Source organism: Rattus norvegicus, chromosome 10 (genome assembly GCF_036323735.1).
Source record: "Rattus norvegicus strain BN/NHsdMcwi chromosome 10, GRCr8, whole genome shotgun sequence".
NCBI lineage: Eukaryota > Metazoa > Chordata > Mammalia > Rodentia > Muridae > Rattus > Rattus norvegicus.
This window is the reverse complement of record NC_086028.1, coordinates 39,303,647-39,325,740: the sequence shown is the minus strand read 5'-3', so window position 1 is coordinate 39,325,740 and position 22,094 is coordinate 39,303,647. Positions and strand designations below refer to the sequence as shown.

Sequence of the window (22,094 nt, the reverse complement as noted above, 5' to 3'; positions counted from 1 at the left end):
GAAAAGAAATGGCCACCAGCGTACCAACTAAGGCTGGGTAGAGAGACTGCACAGGCTCATTGGTTGCCAAGGATCCGCACACAGTGCATGCCCTGCTTTCTCTACTCACTGGACTATGTAGGGTCTGTCCACTGCTCTGTCACAGCACATGTGTCTTAGATTTCCCAACAGGTTCCAGTCTACACTGTAGCTCTGATGGCCTTGATGTGAGCAAAGTTTCGGCAAAGCTCATTCTCCAATAAAAAGGGGCCGTGTTTTCATTTGGGACAATTCTTGAGATGATGCTCTGTATGAATGAGGCTGACAAGTTCTTTAGGGCCCAACAGCATCTGTAACAACCGTTGACAGTTGCCCATGAATATTTCTGTAGAAAGTGAGTTCAATGGGGTTTACTTCATTTGTAACAATAAACGCCATCTTTAAATTTCATCAGGTTCACAGATATGGTTGATAGTAACAGAAGACTCCTGATTTCTCTGGTGACTTGTAAGGTGACACAGGCCCCAAATTGGAATGCCAAGTTTAGTTAGGGTGTTCTAGGCTGGCTTCACACTATCCATTTAGTGGAAGGTGACTTTGAAATCCTGGTCCTCTTGCCTCCACCACCCCCAGGGCTGTGGTTGTAGCTATGTGTTGAAATATACACTTTTTGTGGTTCAAGAAATCAAATCCAGGGCTTCATGCATGTTAGGGAGGCAAGTAGTCTCCTGATGAGCCACCCCGAAGCCTGAACACTCCTTTGAAGGGACCTGGTTAGCTGTTCCATGGGTTCTATAGACTTGGGAAGGAAGCACACAGTTAATACATGTTCTTTATTGGTTCTGATGTATTAGGAGATGTGGTAATAAATGATACCCTTACATTTTTTAACCAAAATATAACAAGTATTTACACTCAGTAAAAATACAAAGCATACAGAGGCACTGTCTTTCTAAAAGACATAAGTTTAAGAGGCATCAAAAACTAGGAGACAACATTGCTTGTGACAGGATGCCTTACAATCATTGAATTGTGCAGATAATTGTCACTTGATCATAGCAACTGTGCAATTTTGCTTTTGTTTTTGATAAACTCACATTTCGATTTTAAAACATCTATCAAGTTCAACTGCATTCATTCTGTACAATAAAAATAAAGAGACCTTTTAAACAACACAAAAGCTAAAGATGATTGGGGCTCAAGTTTTGACTTGAGAATGTACCTGATTCATCTCGGATGACCCCTCCCCCTTCATAGCATGCGACAGATGCCACCGGGGCACACTCACTGCCTACGAGTCCTTTAAGTCCAAATAATCACGGTTTAAAATTTTAAGGAAAACTTTTTCCCTTTTCCTTTCTTTGTAGTCCTACAATCACGTATTACACGTATATAATTGTGTCCTATGGTCACTGCTGCTGTCCCAGCTTGGCAGAGATCATGGAGGTAATCAACACGTCACCCTCGAGAATACGCTCTGAAGGATTTTTCTCCCCAAAGGTCATTTATAAAGACATCAATTAGAGGAAATCAGGTCTGGTGACCACAAGTAATCTTGCTGTAAGCAGTGCCGGAATCACTCATCTCTAAATGTAAATGGTTTACTATGAGATTTTGTTGAAATTTATTATTTGGCAAAACTCTGCACTAACAGTCTCCTGCTCTGACAGTCGTGGCAGGTGCTGCGCACTGTCGTTTTAGTAACGTTGCACACTTAGAACAAGGACAAATGGGGGCTTGAGACTGGAGCAAGCATGGGCTTTAAGGCTTCCCTTGCTCTAGTCACATGACAAAGTAAAAAAAGGGCAGACATGATTTTTTTCAGGGACTCATCTACATCAAACTACAAAGCATTTGGTTTTTATTCTGATCAATATGATCAGTTGGTGAGCACTCACAGATAAAGCTCGATTAAAACCAAGGCAGCTACACAATGCAGGTTCAGAGCCACAGACCTTAACTCTCTGTGCAAGACATTTATAGCTTTAAGGACCAAGGCAGGCAAGGGTCCATCTGTTTGAAGACCTGGTGGATAAACAGAAGCTGTGCAAAGAGCACATTTTTCTGGAGCAATGGATAGAAAATGGTGACAATGAGTACCCAAACTTGGATTAAAAAGGTGGATATAGCAAAAATATTTCTTTTGTTTTGGACGTGAAAACAATCTGCAAATAGGTGAATAAAAAGATTCACAATCAGAAAACAGCACAGTTCATAGGCCAGATCAGTTAAGCATGGCTGTCAAGCTGCAGCGAACACTCAGGCTGCCTTGCACTTAAAGGGTCAGCGAGGCCGTGCCTCACTGCACTGCACTGCAGGGCACCTGGGCTCATGTCTAAGGCTTTTGGGTTAATGTTTCTCCAGGGGAATTCCTCAGCCATTATGTTTCCTAGAGACAGGCATTCTGTGGGAAGACATAATACTGTTACATTTGGAACTGTTCTGACAAGTGACTGGGCAGAAAAACAGGAAGAGAGAGCAAGGGGAAAGTACAAACTTGAAAAGGCGGTTGGTCACATGACTGCTCTGGAGCAAAGCTGTCACGGTCAGTGCACTGTCAATGGCTTTGGCTTTTTTTGTAATTACAGAAGTTTATGAAATCTTACTTGCCTTTACATTAAGAAGCAAATCAAAACGTTTAAATATATATACAAAATGTTATACTTAATTTGTAAAAAAGTGAAAAGTCCACTTAATTTAGTAAGCAGTCAATGAATTTGAGTTATATACTTAAGAGTGCCATGTCTAGGAGGTCACACGGATGTCCTTTCCAGGATGGATGTCTCCTCCAGTGTTCTAGTGTCTCTCTCCCTCTTATACTGAGCTCTTTGGAGGGCTCAAAGCTCAAGTTCAATGATTGCACATGTGACTGTGTGCTGCAAGCCACAGCACAAGCCAAGGACACCTTCACCATTGCTTCCATGATACTTTAAAAAGTATTTCTCTTTTTTACTATTTTTTTATGTATAGGGTTACTCTGACTGCATGTATGTCTATGTGCCACATGCATGCAGTGCCTGTGGAGGTCAGACGAGGGTGTCGATCCCCTGGATCTGGAATTTCAGGCAGTTGTGAGCCAACATGTGAGTGCTGGAATTAAACTGGGCCCTCTGCAGACGTCTCTTAACCACTGAGCCATCTCTCCAGCTCCTACAATATTTCTTTTAAACTAGGATTTCCACACTTGTGAAATGTTAGCTTAGGGTTTCTATAGAAAGAAAACTCTTTAGAAGCCATTGCCAGTGGGTTTGTAGTATCCTCATAATTGGATGCAACATGATGTTCTTTCCTTCTTTGGAAATTAGAGTTCTCCCTTCCTACTCCCACTCTGCTCTCCTTTCCGAAAGATTGCTAAGACCCTGTGGCTGCTGTAGCCATCATGACGAGCTGCCTGCCTGCACTACACCTGTATAGGGGTCCAGTTCCCACCTGAGTGCCTGCTACCATGGTGCCACATCTCCGTACCTGCTGCTCAGACCACACACAGCTTTATAGACTAAGACAAATAACCGCTAACAAGAGCTTTTGAATACAAACAAAACCACAATACTTCAAATAATAAGTTACTTTTCAAACACACAAGACTATCCTTGGTATTGGCAGACATTTTCAATGTGTCCTTTTAGCCCAAGCTATGGCTTGGAAATAATAATAATAATACCACTATCTTTAAAACGACTCTCGAAAGGAAAAAACTTATAGTGATATACAGGGGACAATTCTGAGCTTCAACGTGGTCCCAAGGCAGGAGTGATGTGCAAAGTTTAGGCTGAGATCAGGTGCAACACCCAGATCAGGAAACTGCACCTGCAGGACATAACAAAAGGAAGCACGACTCAGAAGAGTCCATCCTCAGAGCCCAGTGTGGAGATCTCAGCATCAGTGGCAGCAGTGAGCTGTTGGCCTTGGCCTGCAGACCCACGGGCTCTTGTCCATGGTCCTGACTTCCAGTGGTCTCCAAGGCGCCGTCCAAAGGCTAGACTGCTGACACCTGCTCATTCTCTGAAAATGATGAAGACACAATTAGCCAGCACATCTATCTGTTAATGTAGATCAAACAACAACAGACAGGTTATCCGCTACTTAAGAAGAAGCTTTCTCTATCTCAACAAATCTTGGTAGATATCCCATCAAGGCCCAGGCTTGACTGTAACACTGAAGGCTAATAAAAAGCTGGAAATTTCAAAATTAAAATTCCTTTACACTTATTTTTTGTGTATGTGTGTGTACATAAATGCCACTGTGCATGCGTGAAGTGTCAGAGGACAATTTGCAGAATTGCTGCTTCTCTTCTTCTGGGGATAAAACACAGGTCATCAGGCTTGACAGAAAGTGCCTTTACCTCCTGAGCCATCTTGCTGGTCCCTGTAGTTTCATTTTTTTTTTTTTTTTTTTTTTTGGTGCGTGTGCTCGCATGCATGTGTACGTATGTGTGCTGGTGTGTGTGTATGTGTACATATGTGTATACTGGTGTGTTAACATGTGTATAACTGCATGTGTGTACAAGTATGTGTCCATGTGTATGGAGACTAGAGGGTGACCTCTGATGTCTTTTTTTTTCGGAGCTGGAGACCTGGAGACCGAACCCAGGGCCTTGCGGTTCCTAGGCAAGCACTCTACCACTGAGCTAAATCCCCAACCCCGACCTCTGATGTCTTAATGCATGGATCACTGTCTATTTTACTTACTCCCTATACCCATGCACCATCGATGGGGGGTCCTAAGCTTGTTGATCTGACTAGTCTACACAGCTAGCTTGCTCTGGTGATCCTGTCTCTACCTCCCTAGTGCTGGGATTATGGCCACTCTACTTCCCAGTTTTTATACGGAACTCTAAATTCTGCCCTGATCGGAGCCATCTACCCAGAGGGTTTTAATGTTTCATTTTACTACTATACTGTTTAGAAGGATAAAACATCTATTTTTCATGTAGACATTACTTTTTAAACTTTTGCGACAGTTACAAAGTTCATTAGGAGACTTGCTTGTCAAAGGAGCTAAGCCAAGAGAGTCTTTAGACAACCATCTTTTTATAAAGCTTTACTCAGCAGACATCAAGTATCTTCTCTCGGAATTCTCCTACTTCAACTCCTACAGTTTCATTAGCAAAGATACTAAAGATACTCCATTTGAGCTGACATCAGAGCAGTGGCCAATGGAGACAGCAGGAATGCGTGCGTGCGTGCGTGCGTAGGCCAGGGAGTAGTTCATTTTGTGGTGTTGGTGTCTCCTTGTGTGGTGTGAGGCCAGAACTCAGGCTGCCAGGCTTGCACAAGTGCTCTTGATGGAACAATAGAACAATAAACACATTTTAGTAGTGCTGGAGATTGAACCCAGGATCTCATTTGTGCTAGTCACTCTATCACTGAGCTATATTTCTAGATCGTAGTTAAAAAAAAATTTAAAGAGATTAAAAAATATTAGATTATCACAGACACCAGAGAAAAGACCCTTTTATGCTCCACAATCCACTTAAGAGCCATCGAGACAGTTTGTCAACGTACCATCTGCTTCGCTATCTGCATCAGCCACATCTGCTAGTTTGGGATGGGACGGCTGCAAGCTATGCCTTTGAGGCTGGGATCCGATCTTCGAGGGAACCCAGGCCGAGGTGTGGCTACTGGGAGGAGCTGGCGGCAGTCTAGACAGGCTGTTAAGAAGCATCATCTTTGATCTTTGTACTGCCACACTATAGTCTGGAGGTTTTAGGTGCGGGTGGGATCCTTCCTTTAGGTCCGCTAAGGAAATTCCCAGATATCCTGGAGGAGTGGGAGGTGGCTCCCTATGCCTATCACCTTTCTTGGGTGAGGTGACACAGTACACTGGGGTGAAAAAATAAGCAGTGGAAATGTTAATGGAAAAACGTAAGAAACAAAGGAAAGAAAACCCACACTGAACATCACAATGGCAAAAATATAACTTAAAAAAACAGGCAAAATGAATACATTTAAATACAATGATAGCAAACTAAAAATGTTCCTACAGACACTAATATCTAAACCTGCTGGATACTGTAAGGAAACTCCGCACACAGGCAGCTACATGAACCTGGAGAACAGTGACAGGACAGCTCTTCCAGGTACAGCCCTCGCAGGCACCCAACAGCTCAATCAAGCCCACAGCTCGAAGACAAGAGTCACAAGCACACTTCTGTTGGCTGCAAAGCAGCTACTCTGAACCACAGAGACTGTCTTCTGGTGCTCAGGGTGGACACATTCTCAGTCCAGGCAAGCAAACAATGAGCTTTCCCAGTTCAGATGAACTAACTCTTTGTGGATCGTATTTTTGAGAAAGGGTCTCTACACGGCTCTGGCTTGGCTGGAAGTCACAGAGATCTGCCGCCTCTGCCTCTGGGTGCTGAGATTAAAGGTGTGCATCTCCCTTGGCTAGGATCTTATTCTAACTCCTGTTTTCTGATTAAAGTGTAGAAAACCCATGAAGCTTAGAAAATGTGACCTTAAGAACAATGGTAACTTTTCTTTTTGTCAAGTGTGTAATAAGCCCTTGCTGGCATGGCACACAGCTTCAAAAAGCCTCAGAACAAGGAAGAAAGCAGTGAAGCCCACTCAACTATCTGCTGATTACACAAAGAACATTTAAGAAGACTGCCAACACATGAGCAGAATGGCTGTAAGGAGTATTAAATCCTTATCACATCCACATCCCACCATCACAACAATCCTTGTGAATTTCTAGTCTTCTACAAGTGATGTAATGTCAAGGCTAGAACAGCCTTCTACTTTCATCATGACAAACAGACATGACTAAGTATGGAAAAGTTGTCAAGAGAAGAGAAAAATGAAGGAGGGTTTACCCATATCACCGAGAAGTGAAAGATATTAAAATTAACACTTAGAGGGAGCTATGCTTATATATTCCTAGAATCCTGAAAAAATCCTAATCAAAGCCAAGATATTATAAGATTAGTACATTTGATGGTCATTTCATGTAAGAAGAAAGGGATATTGTGTGAAAGTATTCATGTAATTCAGGGAATAAACAATTTCATGACTAAATATACTGCAAAAGCTTACTAGACAGCAACCTTCAAATCAGCTGACATCCGGTAGTGCACGCCAGGGTAGGTACACAGAAACGCCTGGGAGTGAGAGCAGGGCCTGTGGAGCTAAGACCTGCTGTATCACTGAGCCGGCTCAGTGTCTCAGACCTGTTATTTCTGTCACAGATACACAGCAAGTGTGGTCCCAACAACTTAGAGACAATACAACAGTCTTTTCTTCCCCTGCTCATACTCCTAACGGCTTGCGTATCTCCTCTGGAACTTTAGAAAAGGCTTCATGGAGGCTTTACCTGTGTGTCTGTGTGTCCCATGTGTATCTGACAGATACGTGTGTTTTCAGTTAAGATCACTGTCAATTCGCTTCTTGCTTTGTACACAAGTACAAAGACATGCATGGCAGAGGAAAAGTAAAGCTCCAGAGGAGCCACGAATTGTCGAAGGCAGAAGAATAGTCAAGTAGGAAAATAGTAAGATCTGGTAAAGATAGCGCAATATCGTTTTTTAGGGCAGGGAGCAAATAATGCCTCAACATCAGTGATACAAACAAACCTGCACTCACCAATCAAGCCCTTGTCTGTACTGGAAGTGACAGTTTTATAAACGGGGTCACTGGTATCCCTGGGCTCCAAGCCATCAGGTGCCTCTGCTGGTGTACTTTCCAAAACCCTCCGCTTGACTGTCCCGTAGTTTGGTTCCCACGTGTCAGACAGTGAGCTGGATGAGGCCCAACTCTGCCTCAGCTGGTTCGTCTCTAGGCTGCCTTTGCACTGGCTACAAGTTCTTGAGCAACCTTTAGGACAGGCGCAGGGCTCACAGTCAGGGGGCTCAACTTCAGCAATAGGGTCGCCTAGATGCGTGTGTCTGTAGGAGTTCAGAAAGTCCCAGCTCTTTTGATTCTGAAGGCTCTGGAAGTTGTCATGGGAGCTGCTGGAACAGGATGTCCAACTGCCCCGACCACTGTCAGCTGCCTCCAGCACAACATGCTCCTGAGACATCTCTTCGCTGCTCAGAGAAGACGAGACGGCTACGCCCTTGATAAGAGATGGCTTTGACAGCATCCACCTGAGCATGGGGAAAACAGATGAGCAGTGAGGAATCTGGTGTGTACTGGAGACTCCTAAGCACATGCACAGAGACCAGGACACAGCCGAGTCCTAAGCCAGGCAATGCTTCCTCTAAGAAATCCTGACTGACTTTAAATAAAAATCTCAAGTGAATGGAGAGTATACCTTTGTAAGTACACTGCTCCCCAATGTGGAAAATCCAGCATTTCTGAGCTAAGGAGCCACGTTTTATTTTTTCACAAACACTGGAAGTTAGCTAAGTATGCCAGGAAGTCAGCAACACCTTCCCAAAGTGCCTACTACACAGATATCAGCATTTACGGCAAGGATTTGAAACATGGGCTCCATGGAGCCAACAGTTCTTCTGTATAGTCTGCAGTAGAGATGGTTTCTGTATAGTTAAGGTTCCTTTTCTGTTCAACCTGCAGCATGCATGCTGGCACGAATAGTTACAAACATACCACAATACAAAATCTGTAAGCATATAATTAAATATGCTTATAAATACATGGTGAGGCAGTTATTATTATTATTGTTGTTGTTGTTGTATATTTTTGTTTTTGAAGGAGGGATGGACTCAACTGTGCTTTTCTTTTCTTTTTTTTTTCCTTTTTCTTTTTTTCGGAGCTGGGGACCGAACCCAGGGCCTTGTGCTTGCTAGGCAAGCGCTCTACCACTGAGCTAAATCCCCAACCCCAACTGTGCTTTTCTTGAATGTCAGTTTTTTTTCTTTTCTTTTTTGTTGGACAACAAAATAGTCTCACTGTCAAAAGGCTAGACATGGGAATCAAGACCAAGAAGGCCTGGTCCTACTCTCCTAGCTCCTGTATTGTGCTAGACAGGAAGTCTGTTGTGTGACACAATCTTTCTCCAAGAGTCACGTCTCTAGTAACAACAGCAGCACATGATGTTCTTAGTGAGCGACGAGATACATGGCAGAAAGTAACCTGAATAAAGAGAATTTAGGAACACACAGAAAAGGGTATCTACCAGGTATGGCTGCAGCACATTCCTTTAATCTCAGCACTTGGAGACAGAAGTGTAGCCAGAGGCAGGTGAATCTCTATGAGTTTGAGGACAGCCAGGGTACACAGAGAAACTGTCTCAAGAAACAAAAACCAAATCTAAACAATAAAAAAAGGGTATCTGTGCACCTTTCAAGTAGTGTGTATTTGCACACTCGGCACGCACAAAGTGCATAACACAGCCTCATACTCCTACACAGTATGCCACACACCTAAGCTACAGGGGGAGGGTGCGAGTCAGGCTCTGAAGGCTGCACACTGGTTCTGCTTTTGAGATAGGAACACAGACATGGACGTTTACCCGTGAGCAAGCTGACTGTGGTCTGAGATCCCCGAAGGGTGATCTGTCTTTTCCCATGCCCCGGTGGGCTCAGGAACTGCTAGGCTGTGGGCCGAACAGCGTTCATCCTGTCCAGCTGCCGACATGGAGTCAACAGAACCATTGCTCACAATGCTGGACCGAGAGGAGATTTCACTGTGGCTGGAGTCAGATAAGTTGTCACATTTACTTGATGGTGTGAGTGTACAACCTGAATGAGAGAAGAATACCAATCAAACTTCAAAATAAGAGGACAGGGGCAGCCATGGGAGATCAAGAAAAATAAAAGGACAGAAAACAAAGCAGGAGGAAATGTGAGGAAGACTCATGCTTGAGGAGGTGAGGATGGCAACTTCTCCACTCTTTTCCCCATACAGCAGCCATTCACCAACACACCCACAGAACTCCACATTGCAGAAAAAAGTCAAAATCGACTATTACCGTTCCAGACTCACATACTTCCACAGTTCCAATAAAACACGAGCAATAAATACATTACAAACATTAACACGTGCCAACAGTACACTTTTCAACCTCGTTCTAACTCTGTATTCCCTTTTTTGACATGAAATATCTCATGGCCCACCCTGTGGAAGCGACAGGAGGGCTCAAAGAACTGTGCTTGGAAATTTTCACAGTGCACACACTTACCCCAGATATTCTATTACTCTACCTAAGTCTTTCCCCAGATATAGGACCACTATTTCAATCAATTATTTGTGGTGATTCTGAGAATACAATTCAGGTATTCTTGTACAAGTCGGGTAAAGGCTCTACCAGTGAGAGCTCCAGTTCTGTTTTTGTGTGTGTGTACACACACATTAGTGGTGTATGTATATGTTCATGTGGGTACGTGTAAGTCAGAGGCTGATGTAAGGTGTTTTCCTTGATTGCTCTCTACCTTATTTTTTTAAGACACCGGCTCTGTAACCCATCAGCTGGCTGGCCAGAGAGCCCAGGCACCCTCTCATCTCTAGCTCCCTGACCCATGCTAGCGTTACAGAATGCACAGTGGATTTTTACTTAGATGCAGGTGGTAGGGATTCAGGTACTCACATCTAAAGGTCTTCCTAGCCCTGTTTCAGTTTCTTTAAACAAATTGTTTTAGATTTGGTCATAATTGATTTTGTTAAGAATTAAATAGCTGAGCACAGTGCATGGTTACAGAAGACCTCTCTGTTTTAGAGGGATAAAAGGGGAGGGTTAAGGTGAGGGATCCAAAACCACAGCTACAACATGATGGCGAAATGTACAAGGTGGTCTGTCTGTAAGAGCAAGAAATCACACTTTGGTTTCAAAATAAAAGAAAATGCTGTAGCAGTTCCACAAGGAGCTGCTCTTTAAGAAGCAACAATACCTTCTTGTTCACAGGGCAGAGTGAGGCCACATGACTTTTGGATTAATTTTCAAAACATCACTAAAGAAATGAAGGCTCTTGTACATTCCTGACCCTCAGTAACACAAAGAGGAAGACAGTGAGCTAAGTGCTAGGGTCTCCTTCGGCCTTAAGAATTTTGGTATGTGTGATAAATTAACTGAAGAAAAAATGGCCGTGAAGCAACATTTTTGTGAGGTGCCATTAATCATTTTACAGAAAAAAAAAAAAATCAAGATCCAGAAATGTGTGAATTACCCTGGGGCTTATGAGCCAAAACCCCAGTAAGACAGACAAGTCAGTGCTTCTGAGTTTTACCACACAGCCTTGAGTTTGGGCTCACTGTCAGCGTCTCCAGTGCCATGAAATGATTATTCAGTTTTTAAGAAGACCAAGACAATAAATATGTCAAATGAAAAAAAAAAAAATCAAACCAGTTAACCGTCTTCTTCCAAAGAGGACCACTGCCTTGTCACTGTACTGAACAGACTTGCTCTGCTTTCTTCATCAGTTTGATCCTTATGTTTGTTACGCCAGGGTTTCTCAAAGGTAACTGATACTAAGAATTGCCTGGAACATTTATTAAATTACATACACATCTGGCACCCATTCAAATTTATGAGACCTGGGGTGGGACATGGTAATTTTACTTAAAAGTTTCCAGATGATTCCGAACCTGCTGGGGTAACTGATTTCTTGGCTTACAGTTTTTTGGGGGTGAGGAGTGGGAGCAGTTGAGGTAGTAAGATGGTAAACAGCTTCCTAAGAAGCTTTCTCTGATAATTTCACTCAGTTTCAGCTGCTATCAGAAGAAAATACAGCAAAGTACAGAAAACAAGTGGATAAAATTTACTAACTTAACACAGTGGTCAGAGAACATATATACAAGTGAGACACAGTAAATCAATATTTCTTTGCTGTTAAAGGATCTACAGTACGCATAAAATTCTTAATAGTACTTACTACATTGTCTGCCCAATGTTTGACAGATGGCTGAGTTCGAGCTACATTTACATGAATAACTTAAAACAAGTTTAACACTAATATTAGATAAGGAACTTGTCAGAGAGTCTTTCTCCTTTTAGTCTTGAACCGCGTACAGAAGCAGCTTAGCGCGGTACTGTGGCTTTGGCTACTCGAGTCGTAGATGGCATTCCCTCTCTCATCTGTGATGTTGCTTCCAACATCCTTCACTTTCTCACAGCTGTCTGTAGCTTGATTGTGAGGTGCATCCTCTTTCTGGTTGTTGACTAGTCTCTCCCTTGAAAGCGTTCTCTCCCTAAATCTTCTAAACGGGGATGTCATCCTTCTCCTGGGAGTGTCCTCACACCTTGTCCTGTCTCTATTCTCCTCAGTGGACTTCTTGGTCCTGTCTGTTCTTTTGGCTGTGCTCCCAGTAATCTGAAGGATTTTCTTTTGCAAGTAAACCCCACCTATTCCGGGGCCGCTCTGGCCACTGATCTTGGTGCTGGGCTCACGGGGAGGGGGTGAGGAAGGCCCCGAGAGACGCAGCAGGATGCTGTGATCAGATAGGAGGCTGCCAACTGCAGGGAGAGATGCAGAAGCCCTGGATGGTCAATTAATTCTTTTCAACTAGTCACAATTAGCTTGGTTTACATAGCATTTCAACCATTATAAATTTTATCATCTTGACAATATCTAAAAAACTGGACTATAGTAAGTTTTTTTTAGTAACTCAAGAAACTATGGAGCTACAGCTACTGTACAGCATAAACACCTCTGTTACTACGAGACAAGAGGACAGACATCACCTTGCTCAGAGCATGCTGACAAAAAATGCTGAAAGCAAGCCATATTGGTAAAAATTAAAAAGACAAATATGACAACAATATCAGGTGATCTGAACCATTTCTTAAAAGAAATAATGCTCTAGGATTTTCAGGAGAGTTTAATTAAAAAAAAAAAAAAGAAAAAGAAAAAGCTCAGTGGAAACCAAATAGGACACACACAGGACCCAAGTGTACCTTTATAAAGCACGGTTTCTGGTGCATGTGGGGCTCCAAAACGAAGGAATGACTGTGCCACGTGTGCGTGTGCGCAGGTCCCCAGTGGAGGTCAGAAGAGAAGCAAAGTGGTGCTCTCCCTGAGGAATAGCTCATTGATTGGCCCAAGTGATTTGCCTCTCTCTTCCCCAGTCCCAGAATCATGAGTGTGCTACCATGCCTGAGATTTTACACAGTGCTAGGGTGAACCTAGGCATTCATACTTGCATAGTGGGTGTTTTATTGACTGAGCTGTCTCCCCAGATCTTGGCTTCTAAGTTCTTGTTTAAATTTTCCTTATGAAAATATGAAATAGGGTTACCTTACTAGTTATGAGAAAAAAACTAATTCCAAAGTTTAACAGGTACTGAGAACAGATGAATAATGGATTTGTATTACAAAAATGTTCACCCACAGGCCACTAGCATGGTCCTGTTTATGGAAATAGAGGTAGTGAGGTGGGTTGGGCTTTTCTTTTCTTTTTGGAAGGGTCTCACTCTGCAGTTCTAAAGTGGCCAGAAACTTGCTACAGCCTCCTCAAGAATGTCCTAGAGTGGGGCTGGGGATTTAGCTCAGTGGTAGAGCGCTTACCTAGGAAGCGCAAGGCCCTGGGTTCGGTCCCCAGCTCCGAAAAAAAGAACCAAAAAAAAAAAAAAAAAAAAAAAAAAGAATGTCCTAGAGTGCATGTCAGGTCCTCCTGCCTGAGCTGGCTGAGTGCTGGTGTCACAGATATGCACCACTCATCATGCCTGGCTGCCTTGACGGGGTTTTAAGATATTTAAGAATAATTTCTGAAAAATTTTTTGAAGAGAATTCTTCAAGCTTCTAAAAACACTTATAAACATTATGGTCAGCTGTCAGCCACATATTGAAAGACATCAGAGAAAAGGAGAATTTACACCAGTGTAAGAATAGTTTTTTGGACTGAAGTGGAGGTGCATATCTTTAATCCCAGCACTTAGGAGGCAGAGGCAGGTGGATCTCAACCCCAGCCTAGCCTACACAGCAAGTTTCAGAAAAGACAAAAAAGAGTGAATTTTTCTTGGGATATTCTTATCCATAATATTTCTTCCCAAGCCACAGTAAGCACAAACCATAATCAGATCTAGTAGCTTCTTCCTTACAGAAATGTTTGTGCAGTTTCCAAACTCAGGCCTGGCACATTTGACCACCTGCCTGACTACAGGCTTGGTTGCTCCTTCTAGAGCTCTGAGAAGGCATTCTGGATGATGAGCTCCTACAGAGAACTATGTCTTCTCTGAGTCTCACACAGTACAGTGAGATGCAGAGGATCAGAAACTGCTTTATGACACGCCTACTATACACACTCCTTCTGTGTCCTATTTGATTTCCATGAACCATTCCTTAGTAAAATCTCAGCTACCTGAAGGTACAAAGGGCTGGGGAGTAAGTGAGTTATGCCATCCTGGGGTAACGGCAGGAAAAGTGTCATTTGAATGTATTAATCATTTATCACACATAGAAAGAACATTTCTGTTAAACTGTATACATAGACCTCAAGACAAAGGGTCTTTCTGGACCTTATGAACAAGTCATACATGGTGACAAAGAAGTAACAAGGGACAGAATGTCAACTTTGAGTGTTAACATCACCATGCTGCAACTGGCATACTGAAACTTAGATCTTGGGAAAGTAGTGAGGTGGGGGAGTTTGGGGGAGCTCCAATAGCCAGGACTGCCAAACTTAATCTCTGCTCTGGCCAGGCAAGGTCCTCTACAGTGATTATATAGTATTTTTTCTTTTTCATTCATGAAGAAGCCAGGACTAGGATAGGTTTGGAGTGTGGAAGACCAGGATAAGAAACACATTCTTTAGCCTAACATGTGGTCAACATTATATGCCACATCAATAGTTCAGGTTAGCCAAGAAAATCTTCAGCCTGACTCATGAAAACACATGTAAAGAATCAGGATTTCTGTCTTTTCTTTTCTGGTTTTGTGTAAATGTAAAAGCCCCAGGACATAGTTTATTTTAAATCCCCATAAATAAGAAAAACAGAAGAAACCAAAAGGAGGAACCTAAATATTCCCTTTTTTCCTCTCTTTTTGTTTTTCAAGACAGGGTTTCTCTGTGTAGCCCAGGCTGTCCTGGAACTCACAGAGCTCCACCCACCCATCTCTGCTGGGATTAAAGGTTATGTTACAATGCACAGCTAGCATTTGTTTCTTTTCCTCCATTTTGTACTTGAACAAAAAAAGAAGAAAACCTTTTTTGGGGAGCTGGGTTTCAGGCCTTGAACCTATTATGCAGTAAATGACAACCCTGACCCCCTGGTCTCCTCTTCCCAGGTGCTGGGATGACAGGTGTGCACTATCACACCCAGTATAAGTATGGTTTCTTGTATTTTTTTCTTTCTTTCTTTTTTTTTTTTTTTTCCGGAGCTGGGGACCGAACCCAGGGCCTTGTGCTTGCTAGGCAAGCGCTCTACCACTGAGCTAAATCTCCAACCCCATAGAATTTCTTTTTGCAAATTCTCCACAGAGACATTCAATTATATGAAACTGGAACGATGGCACTGAGCACTGGTCCAGACCAAAACGGCTGTCATTTATGCCCTCATTTCTACCCATGCTTGCCCTCTTTAAAACAGCTAATAAGGATCATGCTTCGAACACTGGAGTCCTAGTTACTTGATAACACCTGAAAAACGTTTGAACAATTCAGTGTGAAACATTAATTTAAAACTAGGCCTTAGCATTTTACCTTTCTGCCATTTGCTTATAGACTTAAGTGCTGACGTGCTATTTGGTTTGAAGAATTAGTGGGAAACATTCCTTCTTACCTTTGCGAGGGGAGCTCTGAGGAGATGCAGGAGGACTAGAGTGTAGAGAGGACGCTACAGAAATAGTATCTTCTGTGTGTTTCTTACCACTCACTTCTTCAGTTGGTCCTAAACCTTTCTGAGGTAAATTTGTACCTAAAAATAAATGAATAAACAAACAAGCAAGCAAATCAGCATCATTTTACAATAAAATGTATGTAGTTGTCTAAACATTAGTAACTAAAGATGTGTAAGTGCAGTTAGGGACTTAAAGTCTCTGGGAAACGTCAGACAGGCTTCATCTCTACGTTGTTAGTTCCACCTCATCTGGTCAGTACAGCCCAGATTAACAAGGCAGCTTGCTCTGTGGTATGGTGTCCTAACCCTCACAGTGATGTGGGCTGCAAGTACTGTCACCACCTGAGTTGCATCTCTGCTGTGGGTATGCACATGAGGCTGCAGGGCTGCCAGGCCAGCCCTTTTCTTTCTTTTTTTTTTTTTTTTATTATCTTGAGTATTTCTTATATACATTTCAAGTGTTATTCCCTTTCCCGGTTTCCGGACAGACATCACCCTCCCCCCTCCCCTTCCTTGTGGGTGTTCCCCTCCCAAACCTCCCCCCATTGCCACCCTCCCCGCATAGTCTAGTTCACTGGGGGTTCAGTCTTAGCAGGACCCAGGGCTTCCCCTTCCACTGGTGCTCTTACTAGGATATTCATTGCTACCTATGGGGACAGAGTCCAGGGTCAGTCCATGTATAGTCTTTAGGTAGTGGCTTAGTCCCTGGAAGCTCTGGTTGCTTGACATTGTTGTACTTTTGGGGTCTCGAGCACCTTCAAGCTCTTCCAGTTCTTTCTCTGATTCCTTCAACGGGGGACCTATTCTCAGTTCAGTGGTTTGCTGCTGGCATTCGCCTCTGTATTTGCTGTATTCTGCAGGCCAGCCCTTTTCAAGAGCACTAAATTCATATTAAAGAACAAAAGCCAGCAACAGAAAGGAAAATTATATGGCGCTCCTAAAAACATTTTTGGAGAGTTCTATCCTACACTAACGAGCTGTTGAGCATAGGTGAGATTCAGAAATGGTTCCAGCCCACTCAGTTATTATATAGTTTCTAAGAAGTCACTGAGGTCCAGACTACTCTCAACATGGCGTGAGGACGGCTGTGAGGAGCTGCTACAGTGACAGCAGTCTTCTGAAAAGGGACTCGCTCACACCAGCCAGGCACTATTGCCTCCGGATTTGCTCTCCTCCTCCCCACAACTGTCTCACGTTTAAATATATCTCGACCTCTCTCCTCCCCCTTTTCTTTCTCCTTCCATCTCCCTTCCCTTGTCTCCTCTGTCACTCTCTTAACAGAGTATGACCGTATAGTTCAAGCTGGTCTCAAACTTGTAGCCTGGGTTAACACTGAACATGCAATCCCCCTGCTTCAGTCTCCCAAGTGTTAGAATTAGAGGGGTGTACACCATGTAAGATTTCCAATCTTTTTAGTGGTTCCCCAGTGACAAATTTTGTTTGTCACCTCTAAAACCTACACATATTATGGCTTTACTTCTCACATCCTTGGGAGGCTGTTTAGTTTGGTGGTTAAAAAGCAAGAATTTTAGAGCCAACCGGCCTAGGATCATGCCAGACTGACTATGTACTGGCACTGCGTAAACCACTAAGAATCCATATAGAATGAGGCTGTCTCATTCTACCATCTCATCTCATAGGGTATTATGAAGACCAAGTAAGTATATAAAGTTAATAAAGACGGACTGTGCTAGCATCTGTCTAAGTTCCACCCCAGTTATCTAACAACAGCCAAGTAGGCCTGACTCACTATAAAAGGGGCTGCTTGTCCACTTCTCTCTCTCGCTCCTCCTCTCTTGCTCTTCCCTTTCCTGTTCTGTGCTCTCATCCCTTCCCCCCTCTCCACGTACTCATGGCAGGCCTCTACTTCTCTTCTCTTCCCCCCTACCCCGCCTCTACTACCCTCTTAACTCCTCCCCCCATGCCCTGAATAAACTCTATTCTATACTATACCACTGTGTGGCTGGTCCCTCAGGAGGGAGAAATGCCTCAGCATGGGCCCACTGAGGCACCCCCTCCCCATACTACACCACACCACCCCCCCTCTTTATCTTTTTATAAATAGATCAGACTGTGTCTAAAACTCAGTGTTAAATGTGAGCTTCAGATGCTTATTTGTGCGTGTGTGTGTGTGCATGCTGCTGGGAACTGGGCTGACACTTGTGTACACTAGGTCAAGCACTCAACTACCAAGTCAAATCCCCAACCCCGACTTTCAGTTACTGTCTCTTATCTGTAGTAAACCAAAGTGTGTGTAGCTCCTTACAGATAGCAAACATTATCCCTGCCTTTGTTAAAGGTTTCATTTGCTTCTTTTAGTGTACTGTGTTAGCACACACCTAATAGAGAAGTAATTTGTGTCTACATGACACTAGATTGAAACCCTGGCCATTTTTTTATTCAATTCTGTATTCTCCCATCAAATCACATACTTCTACTAAGCACATAGTATGTATAATACATGGACCATGTTAATAATAATAGGAAACAAAGGTAATCCAGCTTCATATATAAAAATGCAGAGATATTGTTAAAACGCCAAATAAACGTAATTCCAATAATATCTATATGGCTCAACGGGGAAAACAAGAGTTGTAGATTATACTTTCTTTATCTTTAAAAACTTTTTTAGATTTATTATTTTATGTGTATTAATGTTTTGCCTGCATGTATGTGTGCCACATGTGTGTCTGGTACCCACAGACGTCAGAGAGGCATTTGATCCCCTGGAAATGAAGTCACAGAGTGTTGTGAGTCATTATATGGGTGCTGGGAAGCAAACTCAGATCCCTATGCAAAGTGCTTATTAACCACTGTGCCATCTCTCTAGCCCTGTTATTTAAACAAAACAAAACACAAACCCCAAAACCAACCACAAAGATTTATTTTATTATGTGTCTGGGTGTCTGACACATAATAAAGAATAAGAGAGGGCTGGAGAGATGGCTCAGCGGTTAAGAGCACCCGACTACTCTTCCAGAGGTCCTGAGTTCAATACCCAGCAACCACATGGTGGCTCACAACCATCTATAAAGAGATCCGATGCCCTCTTCTGGTGTATCTGAAGACAGCTACAGTGTACTTATATATAATAAATGAATAAATCTTTAAAAAAAAAAAAAAAAAAGAATAAGAGAATAAGAGAATATAGATGCCCAAGGAGGCCAGAGACTGATTATCTGGAACTCAAGCTATAGACAGTTGTGTGCCACCTGATGTGCTGGGAATCTAACTTGGGTTCTCATGAAAGCAGTATTCCTTAATCACTGAGCAATCTCTCTATCCTTCTACATTTAGTTCAAATTAAAAATTTTCCAAGGAGTCTATGGGGCTGACCCTAGCTGAGACTCCTATCAGTGGGGGATATGGAGTCTGAGGTGGTCATCTCCTGTAGTCAGGTGGGACTTACAGGGGAGGGAGGAGGACATTAATCCACCCACAAAACCTTCAACCTTGATTTTGTCCTGCCTGTAAGATATGCAGGGATAAAGATTGAGCAGAGATTGAGAGAGCAGCCTACCAACAACTGGCGTAATTTGAGACCTATGGGAGAGAGACAACCCCTGACACTATAATGATACTCTGCTGTGCTTGCAGAAACCTAGTATAACTGTCTTCTGAGAGGCTTCATCTGGCAGGTGATGGAAACAGATGCAGAGACCCACAGCCAAACATCAGGCAGAGCTTGGGGAGTCTTGTGGAAGAGAGGGGGATAGGACTGAGGGAGCTGGAGGGGTCAAGGACATTACAAGGAGACCTATAGAGTGAAGTAACCTGAGCCCATGGGGGCTCATAAAGACTAAATTACCAACCAAAGAATATGTAGGGGCTGGACCCAGACCCCCTACACATTTGTAGACGTGTACCTTGGTCTTCATGTGGATTCCCTAACAACTGGAGTGGAGGTTGTCTCTGACTCAGTTGCCTGCCACTGGGGCCCCTTCCCCTAACTGGACTGCCTGGGGGAGGATGTGTTTAGGCCCGTGGTGAATGGATGTCCCAGGGCAGGGTGGTATAGGGGGCGGAGGGATGTTCCCTTTCTCTGAGAAGAAAGGGAGGGGGGTAATAGAGTGGATGAATTTGCAACAGTAGGACTGAGAGGAGGGATGAAAGGCTGAGATGTGGATGTAAAGTGAATAAAATGTGTATATGTGTGTGTGCATTTATAGGTGTTCTGACTGCCTGTGTGTCTGTGTACCACATGTGTGCAGTGGTCATAGAGGCCAGGAAAGGATGCTGGATCCCCTGGAACTAGAGTTACAGATAGTTGTGGGCTATCCTGTGGATGTAGGCAATCAAACCAGGCCCTCTGGAAGAGCAGCCAGTGCTCTTACCCACTGAGCCATTGCTCCAGTCCTGTATTCTTGTGTACTTTACACAAGTACATTTCTCCTAATGAGGTTTTCTGGAGGAGGCATTAATAATTGTTTATTTCATAATAAACACTTTGATCCTCATAGCTTTTGGAGGCTTGCATCTGTAGTATCTGAAATATAGCTTTGAATGCAGAATGGACTTCAGCTTGATTGATTGATGTATTACCTAAGATTTGATGTAGATATTCAAGATGTACAATTGTGTAAGATTTCTGATGATAAACAGATTTTAGTAGCATACAAATCCCACCACCAGTATTTAAAACATGCTGTCATCAAATATGTTAAAGTAAAATGAAACCTTTTTGACTCATGAAGCCATGACCATATTCTTGTTAGTACTTAGCTAATTACCTTTGGAAATTAAGAGTAAAGTGGGTTTAGGGCTATGAGCACTCACTCAGCACATGGTCTCTGGTTTGTCCTTTCTTCCGGATGGGGTGCAAGTTAACTGCTGGCACCTGAAGCACCTGGCTCACTCTGTGTGGCTGGTGCAAGTGGACTTTAGCTGTGTGGCCAGCTGACCTCAACGGCACAGGAGACATCTCAGATGATCTGGCTGACTTTTTTTCAGTTAAGCTCTTTGTCACTACAACAAAAAAGAGAATGGTCAGGCAACTGCAGATTTTTAAGGCAAGACTATTAGCAATGACAAGTAGTTGCTTAAAAACCACACATTTTTATACAAAAAAAATTATCAAAGATTATTTTCATAAAAGAAATTTAAACTCTGAAATTGTTGTGGAATAAGCTGTTGCTTCTTAAATTCTTGAATCTCCTGAGGCCAAGGTCACACTCACATCTATATGACTGAAATTCTCTCACTGGATCAACTCAGGTGTGCCACTAGCCATTCTCTGGACCACAGCAGCATGATACTAACATGGAAATGAAAACTACTACTACTACCTTCCTTCTCACAACTCCTCGTACTCTCAAGAGAAAGACTCTAGCAAGGCCTGTAGAGCCATGACTACCGGCCTGCCTCCCCTGTGTATTTCCCAGTCTTCCATGCCAGAGGCTTGGGATTTCTATCAGGTCAGCCTCTGCTCTGTTTGGTGTCAGTGCAAGCACACCCCACTAATTCTCTTCAGTAGAAGTATCCAATGTATCCTTGCTCTCTTTTGAAACAGGCCTTAATTATGCAGCCCAGTCTGACCATGGACATACACTATTCTGTCTCAGACGCTCAAGTACTGTTCATCACTGGACAATACCTGGAGGGCTAAAGTTATGTCCCTAATATTAATTACTGTGCTTAAGAGATCTATAAAATAAAACTGCCTCTAACCTGTAAACTCCACTTGTCCGAGGACAGACAATTTACTGAATACTGGAAGCTGTTCATGTAACAAACCATGTATGTTCCCTTCTATAAACAAAGTTGTTTCCACCAACTGCACAGAAAGTGTCTGATCACATATAGGTAGGAGGTGCCTTGGTATAAAGTACGTTAGGATGTATGCTTGTCCTGAAAATACATATTGTGGGTTTTGCCTTTATAAACACCTCACTAACATAATTTGAAGCCATTTTTTCCTGGGAATCTTGGGTTTGGGCCAGTGCCCATTGTTCTGGTCAGTATTTAATGAAACTTGCTTCAAATTTGGCTCAGAAATTGTGACAGTGCTCTTATTTTTGTCTGGTGGGAATAACATACCACTATGCCTGACTCTTGCTAATATACGATACATTGAATAACTCTCTTTACCCAGTAGTTTAAACTCATTGTGTTGTTTAAGCTTGGTAGTTGTTTCTCTGTTCAGCTGGCGAGCTACTATATTAGTATGGAAATACCAATACATTTATCGAGTTTTAGGCACACAAAGAATACCATTCCCCTCTGTCAATAGAAAACTTGCAATTCCATTATGCTATTCTTATAACATTTAATTTACCATTAAATAGTATCTTCTTTCAACTTCACCTCCTATAACTCAGTTTTCCTAACCCAGAGACATGTGCTCTGAAGCCTGCACTTAATGAAGGCAGCACTGGACAGGGTGCTTCTTGGGGTACAGTACATACTGAGCAGAGCACTGGGTGGTGGACTCTGAGGTGTTAGTAGTGA

At 42.9% G+C, this 22,094-nt stretch overlaps 1 protein-coding gene across 14 annotated transcripts in view; it reads right to left on the bottom strand.

Annotated features, from left to right (window-relative positions):
- Window positions 1-793: 793 nt before the first annotated feature.
- Rapgef6 (Rap guanine nucleotide exchange factor 6) overlaps window positions 794-22,094 on the bottom strand; it is a 168,375-nt gene continuing 147,074 nt past the window's right edge. For 7 of the 14 annotated variants that reach the window (XM_017597259.3, XM_006246278.4, XM_006246277.5 and 4 more), the window contains 6 exons: window positions 20,424-20,612; window positions 15,591-15,725; window positions 9,391-9,619; window positions 7,560-8,062; window positions 5,484-5,801; window positions 794-3,981 (listed from right to left, as the gene is read on the bottom strand). In XM_017597259.3, the coding sequence (XP_017452748.1) occupies window positions 3,956-3,981; window positions 5,484-5,801; window positions 7,560-8,062; window positions 9,391-9,619; window positions 15,591-15,725; window positions 20,424-20,612 (1,400 nt within the window). In that variant the 3' untranslated portion in view covers window positions 794-3,955. Of the gene's footprint in view, window positions 3,982-5,483; window positions 5,802-7,559; window positions 8,063-9,390; window positions 9,620-11,609; window positions 12,328-15,590; window positions 15,726-20,423; window positions 20,613-22,094 lie in introns of those variants that run through there. The other 7 variants (XM_006246279.4, XM_063268981.1, XM_006246280.4 and 4 more) reach the window with 4 other exon arrangements.